We start from the raw sequence: 13,142 nt of genomic DNA, 5'->3' as shown, positions 1-13,142 counted from the left end.
CAAATCGCAGGTTGCCGACCCGTCATACCACAGCATCAGTGTTGTGAATGAAGCTTGTGGTACAGGAAGAAAGTGGCTGCAGAGCAGAGCCCCATAAGCCGATGCTTCCTCTACAGCACCGGATTTTGCCACAGGTGGAATCTATGGCAAAGTTCAGCTAACCCGCAGGATAGACACAGGTGCACTACACTGCACCTGCGGTGTGGGTAAACCGCAGCAGATCAGTGTGAAAGCAGTCTTAGGCCCTTTCACACGATCGGCCCAACCAAATGGGACCTTTAATTCACCTCTACAGAGCGACAGATGTCTGTTTACACCTGCCTACCTCCAATCCGAAAAACAGAAGAGAATTCATCCCCTTTCATCTGGGCGGATCAGAGGGCCTATAGAGTAGCCGTGACCTGTCATCCACCCGCTCCGCTCATTGTGGATGACCGCTCGACTGGTTACCAAGTTGCTTAAGTGGCCCTCACTCTTCAAAAGGTTGGGCACCCATGGTTTAGACCATCAGAACTGAAAAGACCTTTAGACACCCAGAGTTGTATAGTACAATTTAATGCTACTTTCCAAAAAAAGAAAAAAGAAAATCCCAAGGTTAAAAATTAAATTGTGTGTCGATTGAATTCAACTCTATCTCAGCAGAGAGGAAAAAGAAACAGGAGGGGGTTCATAACACCAAATTATTATCGGAAATCTTATGTTGACATAACTTGAAATTAAGCCCTGTTAGAAAGCATTTTGTCCCATCTTGTAGAAATAGTTTCATATGACCATCAAGAAATAGGTTTTAAGGGGTATTAAGGTACACAAGCACTTTAGAGGTTGAAAAAAAATGATACCAATGCTAAAAACACAACTTTTTCATCCTTTGTCTGTTTCTGGCTTCCTTGGCGTTATGTCAGACGAATCGGTAATGTGGTATATACACACCTCCCCCTCCCCCCTCTTTCTCTTAAAATATATAGAAAATAGGTGTCCCAATTATGCAAATAGTGTAGGATTCATTACATTTTTGTATGCATTTTCCTACATACTATCGGGTTGTAATTTTGGCAAGTGTGCAAATCATCTTGATTACCGGCACTGTTTAATGCTTATCATTTAGTTCTTGTCCACGTTTCGGTTATCTCGTTTTCAACAGAGAAATAATACAAGTGTCTCATCTCAGAAGCTCCTTGGTCGTCCACTAAAAGGAGATCCATGCCAATGTTCTTGATCTCCAGCAGGCCCCACCAGGCCTTCTTCTGAAACGCGTCTGAAAGTCACTTTAGAGACTCCGAGTGTGTTTTTATATTTTCTTGATTATTTTAAAAGACAATAAATGAAAATAAGGACTCTTAAGGTTACCATGAATGAACATAATAAAAATAGAGAAGACAAAGTTTTTCTCTCGGCTTTTTATATTTTCTCTTTTAGCATAAAATACGAGGCCCTTGGCTGTCTTCAGATAAAGGTCTGGAAAAATAGAGCAATGAGTAAAGAACATCCACCGTGGACCAACTGTGAACTGGAAGAGGGAACCAGGGAGTTGAAAACGTCGGATTTCATTTCATCGGATCCTACTAAAAATGACTCATCTTTTGTGGCCTGGAAAAAAAAAAAAAAAAGTCTGTTAGATACGATTAAAAAAATAACGTCTAGTTTACTTACATGGAAGGTTTCTTTGCGATAAATTTAGGTTATCAATATAAACAGGGGACAAAAAAACTGAGATTTACATGTGAGTAATTGAACGGCCATGTAGGAATACACTAATACCGGCCACAGACACAAGTAGAATTTTGTTTTAAGAGAGTTTGTTCCTCCCAGAGGGGCGGCCAGACCACGGGTAGTCTTCGCCCGATGCTGGACTGCATTGCCTATATATGTATGTGCATTGCCTATATATGTATGTACCACCTAAGTGCCTATTTAACATCTGTTTGTACCTTCTTGCTTATTTGGTATGGCAATGTAACTGTCTACTGTTTTATTTCAATTTTTTATGTTTCTACTTTTGTTGATCGGGTCGCCCTCTGTTGGGTGCTTGACCCGGTTGATACTGTTATGTCTTTCTATAAAAATGAAAATAAAAACTTATTGAACCTAAGAGAGTTTGTTCAATTTTCGAATCATTAGTGAGGTCAAATCAACATTCGTTTTTGACCACAGTGACAAAGAAATTTGAAGGAGCAGCATAGAAATTAGTCTTGAATTAACAAATTTCAAACAATATATGTGATTTTATTCGGGAGAATACATTTATTCCAAAATCATATGTTAAAAGCTAGACATGTACGGTTTGTTTCATTCCCGAATTGAAATTCTGACAAATTTTGTGTTATTCGGAATTAGGATGTATCCAAACTTCCGAATTACAATAGTAACACATTTAAATTAATCCGAAATAAAGCAAAATTTCGGACAAAAATTTAATTCAAATAGTTTTTAAATTCGGATAGTTTTCAGATCAAATTCAAATTTCCAAAGAGACTAAAATAGAATAGAAAGAATATAACCATCTTCCAAAATTCTAATTCTACATTCGAATAGAATACCGTACATTTTAATTAGAATAAAATTCAATTAGAATGGAATTCAATTGGAATTCGAATAGATTTAAAGTTTTCGAATTCGGTCAAATTCTGTTCAATTTGACCAAATTCAGAACATTTTAATAGATTAAAAAAAATAATGTGAATTCCGAAAACCAATTAAACAAATTAAAATAAACAAATTTATGTAAATCAAAAATCAAAACTAAAACTAAACTTAACAAATGTTTTCATTCTGCACATGTCTATTAAAAGCATACACACATTTTAAATACTTTAGAATTACATTCAATGCACTAAGATTTTTGTACGAATATTCATGCAAAATATTTGTCCGAAAATCTTCTAGTGTAAGGCAAGCTTTCAAGTGGCAAAATAATGCCTTGCCCAGCCCACCTAGTATTTACACCAATATAACTGATGCAACATCTGTGTTTTTGCTTTTCCATTTTTCCCTGTATATTTTTTTCCCCCCAATTACCTTGGTGGGCTGTACACGGACAGTGAAACTCTCTTTGACTGCAGGAACAGAAGCATTACTGTACTTCTCTTCGTTGTGTAGTGGAGTCGTAGGGGGTACTGATGGATTCACCGCTGGATTTAAATTGGTCCCATTGCCAAAAGCATGTATAGCATTTTCTGAAACACAAATGACAACATTAAGTAAATTATCCCCCAAGCGTGTTAGGGGGTTAGTGATGTAACTGACTCAATGATGTCTTAGTCTAAAATTGAACAATAAAGTAAGGGTTGTGATATGGCCAAAGGTTTGTGGACAGCCGACCATCACATATAGATGAGCTTGTTGAACATCCCATTTCAAAACCATAAGCATTATTATGGAGTTACCCGTTCATCCCTCATTGTTGGCTATAGCAGCCTCCATTCTTCTGGGAAAACCAAGCAGGATCTGGGAAAGGTAGGGGATTTAGGGTGGGGGAGTCACTAAGTGGAGATGCACTTAGGGTTAGGGTTAAAGTTCATAGGTCAAAGGTCAGTTAGGGTGTTAAGTTAGAGCAGTGGTCATCAACCCTGTCCTTAGGGCCCGCTAACAGGCCAGGTTTGCAAGATAACTGAAATACATTACAGGTGATATAATTTGCTGCTCAGTGATTGCAGTATTCTAGTATGCATCTCCCCAAGGTAATACATAAAACCTGGCCTGTTAGTGAGCCCTGAGGACAGGGTTGCTGACCACTGGGTTAGAGGGTTGGGGTTGTTTTTCAGACAATCCAAGCGGGATCTGGGAAAGGTAGGGGTTTTAGGTTGGGGGAGTCACTAAGTGGAGATGCACTTAGGGTTAGGATTAGAGGGTTAGGGTTGAGGTTGTTTTTCCGACAAACCGAGCAGGATCTGGGAAAGGTAGGGGTTTTAGGGTGGGGAAGTCACTAAGTGGAGATGCACTTAGGGTTAGTGGGTTAGGGTTAGAGGGTTAGAATTAGAGGATTAGGGTTAGGGTTGGGGTTGTTTTTCCGACAAACCGAGCAGGATCTGGGAAAGGTAGGGGTTTTAGGGTGGGGAAGTCACTAAGTGGAGATGCACTTAGGGTTAGTGGGTTAGGGTTAGAGGGTTAGAATTAGAGGATTAGGGTTAGGGTTGGGGTTGTTTTTCCGACAAACCGAGCAGGATCTGGGAAAGGTAGGGGTTTTAGGGTGGGGGAGTGAATATGTTGAGATGCATTTAGGATTAGGGTTAGGGTTAGAGGGCTAGGGTTTTTTTTCTGACAAACCGAGCAGGATCTGGGAAAAGTAGGAGTTTTAGGGTGGGGGAGTTACTTAGTGGAGATGCACTTAGGGTTAGGGTTTCCCCTTGAAGAACAAGGCTAGGGCTAGGATTTGAATAGGGACCTTGCTCAAAAGGTAAAAGGTCAGGAGGTGGGACCCCATAGGGTCAATGGTTAAGAGGCGTGGCTGACCCACCCCCACCAAAAAGTGTACCGACTACCCCAACTTAGTCAGGGAATGAACAAGTAGGGAATGAACAAGTCGGAGAAAGAGTTTAGCCTGTAAGAGCGTGTCTGTAAGAATTTGTGCCCGTACAGCCAAAAAAACAACATTTATAAATGCAAGTACTGCTGTTGGACAAGAATCAGCATTTTAATTTATTCCAAAGGTTTTCAGTAGGGTTGAGTTGAAGGCTCTCATTAAACGGTGTCTTTATGGAGTTGGCTTTATGTGTGGGGGCACAGTCATGCTGGAACAGAAAAGGCCTTCGACAATTGGTTGGAAATGCAGAATTGTTTAAAGTGGAGTTCCACCCAAAAAACTTTTTGGAATCCTCCCCCTCCTAAAATCTTCAACTTTGTTCTGACTCTAACATTTGGTAATCCTCCACTGGCCAACTATATAATGGTGGTAGGTTCGTGGTTCAGGGTACTGTAGCTTGTGTTATGGAACTTTCTGTAGTAGTAGCAAGTAAACATAAATGCTCACAACATGAAGTATTCTTTAATGTAGATATTATCCTAACACTTAACCTGGACCCAACTCTTAAAGGGGTTGTAAAGGTTCGTGCTTTTTCACCTTAATGCATCCTATGCATTAAAGGGGGTGTAAAGGTAAATGTTTTTTCACCTTAATGCATCCTATGCATTAAGGTGAAAAAACATCCAACAATACCGCCCCCCCGTTATACTTACCTGACCCCTCGAAAAGTCCTGCGCTCGCCCCCGACATTCTCTTTGCCGCTCAGCCTGGGCATTGATTGGCTACACTGGATGGATTGAAAGCAGCGCAGCCATAGGCTCGCGCTGCTGTCAATCACATCCAGTAACATGGCGCACCGGGGGCGGGGCCAAGTGATACAGTGAATGGAAATAGCTGCCGGCTGTATCACCGGAGCGCGCCCGCAGGAACTCAACACCATGTGAGCCAAGACAGCCGCCGAGGGACCCCAGAAGACCAGGTTTGGGGCCACTCTATGCAAAACGAGCTGCACAGTGTAGGTAAGTATAACATGTTTGTTATTTTTTTTTAAATAATAACTTTACAACCCCTTTAAGGTGAAAAAACACCTGGCAATCACGGGTCCCCCCAAGCCCCCCCTCATTTTACATACCTGAGCCCGTTCACCTGCTCTGCGCATCCCTGGCGTCCTCTTCTCCACTGAGTCTCGGCGTTGATTGGATAGATTGATAGCAGCGCAGCCATTGGCTCTTGCTGCTGTCAATCAAATCCAATGATGCGGCTGCCAGGGGGCGGGGCCGAGTCATAGTTAGCTATTGTGGGGAGGAGCCGCGAGAGCTGCCGTGAGACCCCAGAACAGGAGGATCGGGGCCACTCTGTGCAAAACGAACTGCACAGTGGAGGTAGGTATGACATATTTGTTATTTAGAAAAAAAAACTGAACCTATACAACCACTTTAACCCAACTCTGAAAAGCTGTCTTTAGTTTGTAACATTCACCCTTCAGTTAACACTTAAACTCAAGCTGTGACATGGTGACCAAATCGCTGTCTGGTCTTAGCCACCGTGCTGCAGCTCAGTTTCAGGGTCTCGGCAATCTTCTCATAGCCTAGGCCATTCTTTATGTAGAGCAACAATTATTTTTTTCAGATCCTCAGAGAGTTCTTTGACGTGAGGTGCCATGTTGAACTTCCAGTGACTAGTAAGAGAGAGTGAGAGCGATAACACCAAATTTAACACATCTGCTCTACATTCACACCTGAGACCCTGTAACACTAATGAGTCACATGACAACGGGGAGGGAGAATGGATAATTGGTTTCAATTTTGAAAATTTTCACTTAGGCCCCGTACACACGAGAGGATCCATCCGCTGGAATTGATCCACGGACCGGCTCCAGCGGATAGATCCCCTGGTGTGTACAATCCAGCGGATCTGTTTCCGCGGATTTTTATCCCCTGGGATGGATTTCAAGCGGATAGAAATTTGAAGACATGCTTTCAAATCTATCCGCTTGAATCAATCCCAACGGATTGATCCGCTGGTCTGTACAGACTCACCGGATCAATCCGTCCGAAGGGATCCCCCGCATGCGTCGTAATGATTCGACGCATGCGTGGAATTCCTTATATGACAGCGTCGCGCACGTCGCCGCGTCATCATCGCGGCGACGGCGCGACACGTCATCGCGAGGGGATTTCGGCGCGGATTTCGATCCGATGGTGAGTACACTCCATCGGATCCAAATCCCCGCAAATCCTCGAGAGGATTTATCCGCGGAAACGGTCCGGTGGACCGTATCCGCGGATAAATCCTCTCGTGTGTACTAGGCCTTAGGGGTGTACTCACTTTTGTTGCCAGCTGTTTAGACATTAATGGCTGTGTGTTGAATTATTTTGAGGGGACAGAACATTTACACTGTTATACAAGCTGTACACTAACTCCTTTACATTGTAGAAAAGTGTAATTTCTTCAGGGTTGTCACATGAAAAGATATAATAAAATATTTACCAAAAATGTGAGGGGTGTACTCACTTTTGTGAGATACTGTATGTGGGGCTGTTGTTAACAGCCCGCTCACATAATGTCCTTTTTTTTTTATTTTAGGTTTATCGATCTTCCAGGCTAGCTTAAAATAAAGTTTTGTGCCTTGCAAGCTTGATTAGATGTTCAGATTCCAGAACTGAATGAACACTGCTCGCTGCTGATTGCTGCAGCCATTAAGGAGGCCAATGACTGAATCACAAAGGCCAAAGTGATGCATTAATCTTTCTTCTTCCCAGACCAAATCAAAGAGCGTGAGGGGCTTCTGTACATCTGCTGTCTACTTGCAGAGTGTTAGGTGATAACGTCACACTCTGAAAACTTTTCGCAATCATGTCATTTTACCGATTTCCTATAAACCCAGTCTGTTGTTTACTTGCCCCCCTAGGGCGTGCGTCACCCCCTAGGGCGTGCATCATCACCAGGCAGGACTCACCTGTACTCCAGGACTAAAGCTGGTCATACACTAGTAGATTTTTATTTTTTAAGTGGTTAGTGGGGTCAAATTGGCCTTTGTTCTTGACCACAATGACTAGAGAATTGGAAGGAACCGTATACATTACTGTATATTTCAAAATTGAATGTTAAAACTAAACACTATTTTGAAGTACTTTCGCACATCATTTGTCCAGTCATCAAATGTATTAAGCATTTTTGTACAAATGTTCATTCAAAAATCTACTAGTGTATGGCCAGAGGTTGATCCCCTGACAACCTCTGGGGGAACCCTAGGATTCCACCAAACCGGTGTTGAGAATGGCTGCTTAAGGCCGCGTACACAGGATCGGTTTAAACCGATGAGAACGGTCTGATGGACCGTTTTCATCGGTCCAAACCGATCGTGTGTGGGCGCCATCGGTTATTTATCCATCGGTTAAAAAAAGCCAACTTGTTTAAAAATTTTAACCGATGGATTCCTAACCGATAGAAAAAAAATGATCGTTTGTAGGCACGTCCATCGGTTAAAAATCCACGCATGCTCAGAATCAAGTCGACGCATGCTTGGAAGCATTGAACTTCGTTTTTTTCAGCACGTCGTTGTGTTTTACGTCACCGCGTTCTGACACGATCGTTTTTTTAACCGATGGTGTGTAGGCACGACTGACCATCAGTCAGCTTCATCGGTTAACCGATGAAAATGGTCCATCAGACCGTTTTCATCGGATGGACTGATCGTGTGTACAGGGCTTTAGAGTTGGCCTGGAGTGGGTTTTAAAGTTTTCCAGAAAAAACGACTTTAGAAAGTGATTCTAAAAGGTTTTATTTCTTTCTTTAATGAACAAACATGTGATACTTACCTGCTCTGTTTAATGGTTTTGCACAGAACAGCCCTGATCCTCTTCTTTTTGGGTCCCCCGCCAGTGGTTCAGGCTCCTCCCCTCTGCAGAGTGTCCCCAATAGCAAGCCTCTTGCTATAGGGGCACTCGGGCAGGCTCTTTCCTGAGCTATGCTCCTGTAAATAGATATTGTCCATTCACACACAGATTGAAGCTCCATCACACCCTTCGTTCTCTCCTTATTGGCTCACTGACTGTGATTGACAGCAGCAGTATCCAGAGGTGAGAGATACCCAGGAGAGCCGCTACTCTCTTCCACATCACTGGATCGAGATGGGACTCAGGTAAAAGGGAGGCTGGATGGGAGACTGCACCCAGAAGTTTTTTTTTGTAATCTATGTATTGAGGTAAAAGTACCATCAGAACCATGTTATTGTTACAGGTCAGTACAATAAATCAGTGGTTCTCAACCCTGTCCTCAAGTACCCCCAACAGGCCATGTTTGCAGGTTTTTCTTCATCTTGCACAGGTGCTTTAAATCAGAGACAATGGCTTGATATTTTGGACAGCTATTTTATCTAAGAGAAATTCCCAAAACATGGTCTGTTGGGGGTACTTGAGGACTGAGGTTGAGAACCACTGCAATAAATAACATTGAGAATGGATAAACTTTTCGCTCTACTGATACCGTCCACTGCCCTTCCGACACCGTCCACTGCTCTACTGGCTAACACTGTCCACTATGCTACTGACACCATCTTCTGCTCTACTGACATCATCTACTGCCCTACTGACACAGTCCACTGCTCTACTGACTGACACCATCCCCTTTTAAGGTAGCTTACACTTATATTTTTACAGTGACATTTGTTTTATTATATTTTTCTACGTTTTCCTTACTTTTTAGCTAGGTCTTGCTAGTCAATTTCTTAAAAAAAAAAAAGGGTGCAAAACCCCTGTGATTCTTGATCACTTTCACATTGTTCAGGTAGATCCCCATCTCTCGAAGATTGCTTACCCCTGGATTAGAGAGGATCAAGTCACACATAGGAAGCACAGCCTACATGTACTGAACATATAAGATGTTCTGGGTTGTAGTTTTTTAATCCATTTTTTGAGTAAATGATTATACAGAATATACAGTATCTTATATATAGAACTAAATGCAAAACTGTATAATAAAAAGGCTTACGGAGGCAGATGTTGTTGGTGAAATAGTGCAGAAAGTTCTCGCACTCCTCCTGCCGGTTTCCACTCGTGTTACAGGTACACCAGGGGGCGACACTTGAGGATGAATTGTCCACATAATTTGGAGTAATTGGGCTGCCTGAGGAGGAGACAGACACAAAGCTTAAAATCAAACATCACATCTGTCCAACTAGGAATCACATTCGTCCATTCATGACCCTTTCATACAAGGGTCCTAAAGCATGAATTTATTATAAATTACCTAGAATATACCGCATACAGTACGTGAGTTACGAAGAACTTTGCAGGAAACTTCCATTTTCGTCTGGACCAGTCTAACTCAACTCCAGCCAAACCTTTTCATTTTTTTACTGGATATTATTTCTTTTAGCATCAGGACAGGAAGTGAGGGGACAATATTTTGGAGAATAGAGAAGAGTTTGTCTGTGTCTTACTATCCCCTTGACAGCCATATCCCCTAATTACTTGTATGGGTGGCAGAGGTACAAGAAGAGGGAAAATAAATCTCCCCCAAAACAAGACATAAATAAGAAATGGAACAGGATGTTAAACTGTCCCCACTTGATCCAAAGCTGATATTTAAACATTTTGTCTGGAGTTAGGCAACAATATTACTTACATTCTGTTTTACCTAAAAGAACATTCATAAATTATACAAAGGAATTACCAGGAATAATCCCCACATAGGTTATAAAATATAGAAAACACACTCTGTAGGCTTTATAACTTTGAGGCATACTCATAGAATCAAGAGATTGTAATGTATTTTACCGTACAGCAAGTTTAGTAAATTCTCCATTGGACCCTTCTAAACAGTAGTTTTCAACCTTAGTGAAACCAGGGCCTTGTAAATCTTCCAAAACCTTCCATGCCGCAAGAGTAAAAAAAGTACTCACACACTAAAAGTATAGGAACACTGGAAATTCTAGAGGTGTCCTCAGAAGAAGCAATAAAGGGAAGTATTCTAATGAGGATACCTATTCCAAGGACAAGTGTCCAATAGGGATGAGCTGAACACCACCCCGTTCGGTTCGCACCAGAACCTGCGAACAGACCAAAAGTTTGTGTGAACTTTAGAACCCCGTTAAAGCCTATGGGACTCGAACGTTTGAAATCTAAAGTGCTAATTTTAAAGGCTAATATGCAAGTTATTGTCCTAAAAAAGTGTTTGGGGACCTGGGTCCTGTCCCAGGGGACATGTATCAATGCAAAAAAAAGTTTTAAAAACTGAAGTTTTTTCGGGAGCAGTGAATTTAATAATGCTTAAAGTGAAACAATAAAAGTGAAATATTCCTTTCAATTTCGTAACTAGGGGGGGGGGGGGTGCATAGTATGCCTGTGAAGCAGCACATGTTTCCTGTGCTTAGAACTGTCTCTGCACAAAGTGTCATTTCTGAAGGAAAAAAAGTCATTTAAAATCACTCGTGGCTATAATGAATTGTCGGCTCCCGGCAATTCAGAGAAAAGTCATTCATATTAAAAAAAAAAGCGTGGGGGTCCCCCAAATTCAATTACTATGCCCTGCAGGTCTGGTATGGATATTAAGGGGAACCCCGCCGTCAAATGAAAAAAAAATTACGTGAGGTCCCCCCCAAATATCCATTCCAGACCCTTCAGGTCTGGTGTGGATTTTAAGGGGAACTCCACCCCAAATAAAAAAAATGGCGTGGAGTTCCCCCAAAAATCCACACGGACCCCTTATCCGAGCACGCAACCTGGCAGGCCGCAAGAAAAGAGGGGGGACGAGAGAGCGCCCCCCCTGAACCGAACCAGGCCACATGCCCTCAACATTGGGAGGATGCTTTGGGGGTCTGTGACCCCTCAAAGCACCAGGTCCCCATGTTGATGGGGACAAGGGCCTCATCCCCACAACCCTTGCCCGGTAGTTGTGGGGGTCTGCGGGCAGGGGGCTTATCGGAATCTGGAAGACCCCTTTAACAAAGGGGACCCCCAGATCCCGGCCCCCCCATGTGAATTCTCTTCATCCAGGTCTGAAAATCTCTTCATCCAGGTCTGGGATCCAGCGCACGCATCGCCGCCTGTCTCCACTGGAGACAGCCCGACGAATGACGTGGCTTGAGCCAGTGACAGCTCTTATATAGGTGAGGTGGGGCCACCCGTCACGTGACCCCACCCCCTCTGACGCACCCGCCACGTCACTGGGGAAGCCTGGGCTCTCCCTTGCGTCAGAAGGGGATGGAGTCACGTGACAGGTGGCCCCGCCTCACCTATATAAGAGCTGTCACTGGCTCAAGCTGCATCATTCGCCAGGCTGTATCCGGCGGAGACAGGCGGAGATGCGTGCGGCTAGATCCCGGACCTGGATGAAGAGATCTTCTCATCGCTGGACCCCGGCGGAGAGGAGATCACCCGTCGTAGGATAGGAGCGGAGACCGAGAGTGGATTACCACCGCTGGATTATTATTTTTTTTTTAATAAAGGACTTTTTCCTCGGTGTGTATGTTTTATTTTTAAAATTCTTTACACTTTCTTAGTGAAATGGTAGAGGTACAATTTACCCCATTACCAATTCACATGGGGGGGGGGTGGGATCTGGGGGTCCGGGGTCTTCCTGATTACGATAAGCCGGGCAAGAGTTGTGGGGGTGAGGCCCTTGTCCCCATCAACATGGGGACATGGTGCTTTGAGGGGTCACAGACCCCCCAAAGCATCCTCCCAATGTTGAGGGCATGTGGCATGGTATGGTTCAGGAGGGGGGCGGCTTTCTCGTCCCCCTCTCTTTTCCTGCTGCCTGCCATGTTGCGTGCTTGGATAAGCGGTCTGGTGTGGATTTTTGGGGGAACTCCACGCCATTTTTTTTTATTTGGGGTGGAGTTCCCCTTAAAATCCACACCAGACCTGAAGGGTCTGGAATGGATATTTGGGGGAACCCCACGTCTTTATTTTTTTTAATTTGACGGCGGGGTTACCCTTAATATTCATATCAGAACACTTTTTTTTTTTATGAATGACTTTTCTCTGAATTGCCGGGAGCCGACAATTCATAATAGCCACGACTGATTTTGAATGACTTTTTTTCCTTCAGAAATTACACTTTGTGCAGAGACAGTTCTAAGCACGGGAAACATGCACTGCTTCACAGGCATACTATACACCCCCCCCCCCCCACCCAGGTACGAAATTAAAAGGAATATATCACTTTTATTGCTTCACTTTAAGCATTATTAAAATCACTGCTCCTGAAAAAACAGGCGTTTTCAAAACTTTGTTTTGCATTGATACATGTCCCCTGGGGAAGGACTCAGGTCCCCAAACATTTTTTTAGGACAATAACTTGCATATTAGCCTTTAAAATTAGCACTTTAGATTTCTCCCATTGACTTTAACAGGGTGTCCCGTGGCTTTCGGAATTTGCCATGAACACCCCAATTGTTCACTGTTTGCCGAGCAGGCAATGTTCGAGTCGAACATGAGCTCATCCCTAGTGTCCAACAGGGGAATTCCCCTCACTTTGGCTGCATCCCAGCAAATGGAAAGTCACAGACCAGTCTTTGACAACCTTTGCTTGATTGTAACTCCTCTCGACATGGCTTGTCCCACCTTCCCCCTACAGTTATTTTGATAAATTTTGCTTCAGCTGTCCAAAAGTGGTTGAAAGGAGAAAAAAAAAATCATAGTTTTGAGCTCGGTGCTGCCCTCAACACAGTCCCACT

The 13,142-nt window shown here is 43.2% G+C and overlaps 1 protein-coding gene across 1 annotated transcript in view; it reads right to left on the bottom strand.

Annotated features, from left to right (window-relative positions):
* Nucleotides 1-537: 537 nt before the first annotated feature.
* The window catches only part of GFRA4 (GDNF family receptor alpha 4), a 209,714-nt gene continuing 197,109 nt past the window's right edge, over nucleotides 538-13,142 (bottom strand). The window contains exons 7-9 of the mRNA XM_040357334.1: nucleotides 9,452-9,586; nucleotides 3,016-3,173; nucleotides 538-1,587 (exon numbers count right to left, since the gene is read on the bottom strand). Of these exons, the coding sequence (XP_040213268.1) occupies nucleotides 1,444-1,587; nucleotides 3,016-3,173; nucleotides 9,452-9,586 (437 nt within the window). The 3' untranslated portion in view covers nucleotides 538-1,443. The remainder of the gene's footprint in view (nucleotides 1,588-3,015; nucleotides 3,174-9,451; nucleotides 9,587-13,142) is intronic.

This window comes from Rana temporaria, chromosome 1, assembly GCF_905171775.1.
Source record: "Rana temporaria chromosome 1, aRanTem1.1, whole genome shotgun sequence".
Lineage (NCBI taxonomy): Eukaryota > Metazoa > Chordata > Amphibia > Anura > Ranidae > Rana > Rana temporaria.
The sequence above is the reverse complement of the archived record's forward strand: the minus strand, read 5'-3'. Positions and strand labels throughout refer to the sequence as shown.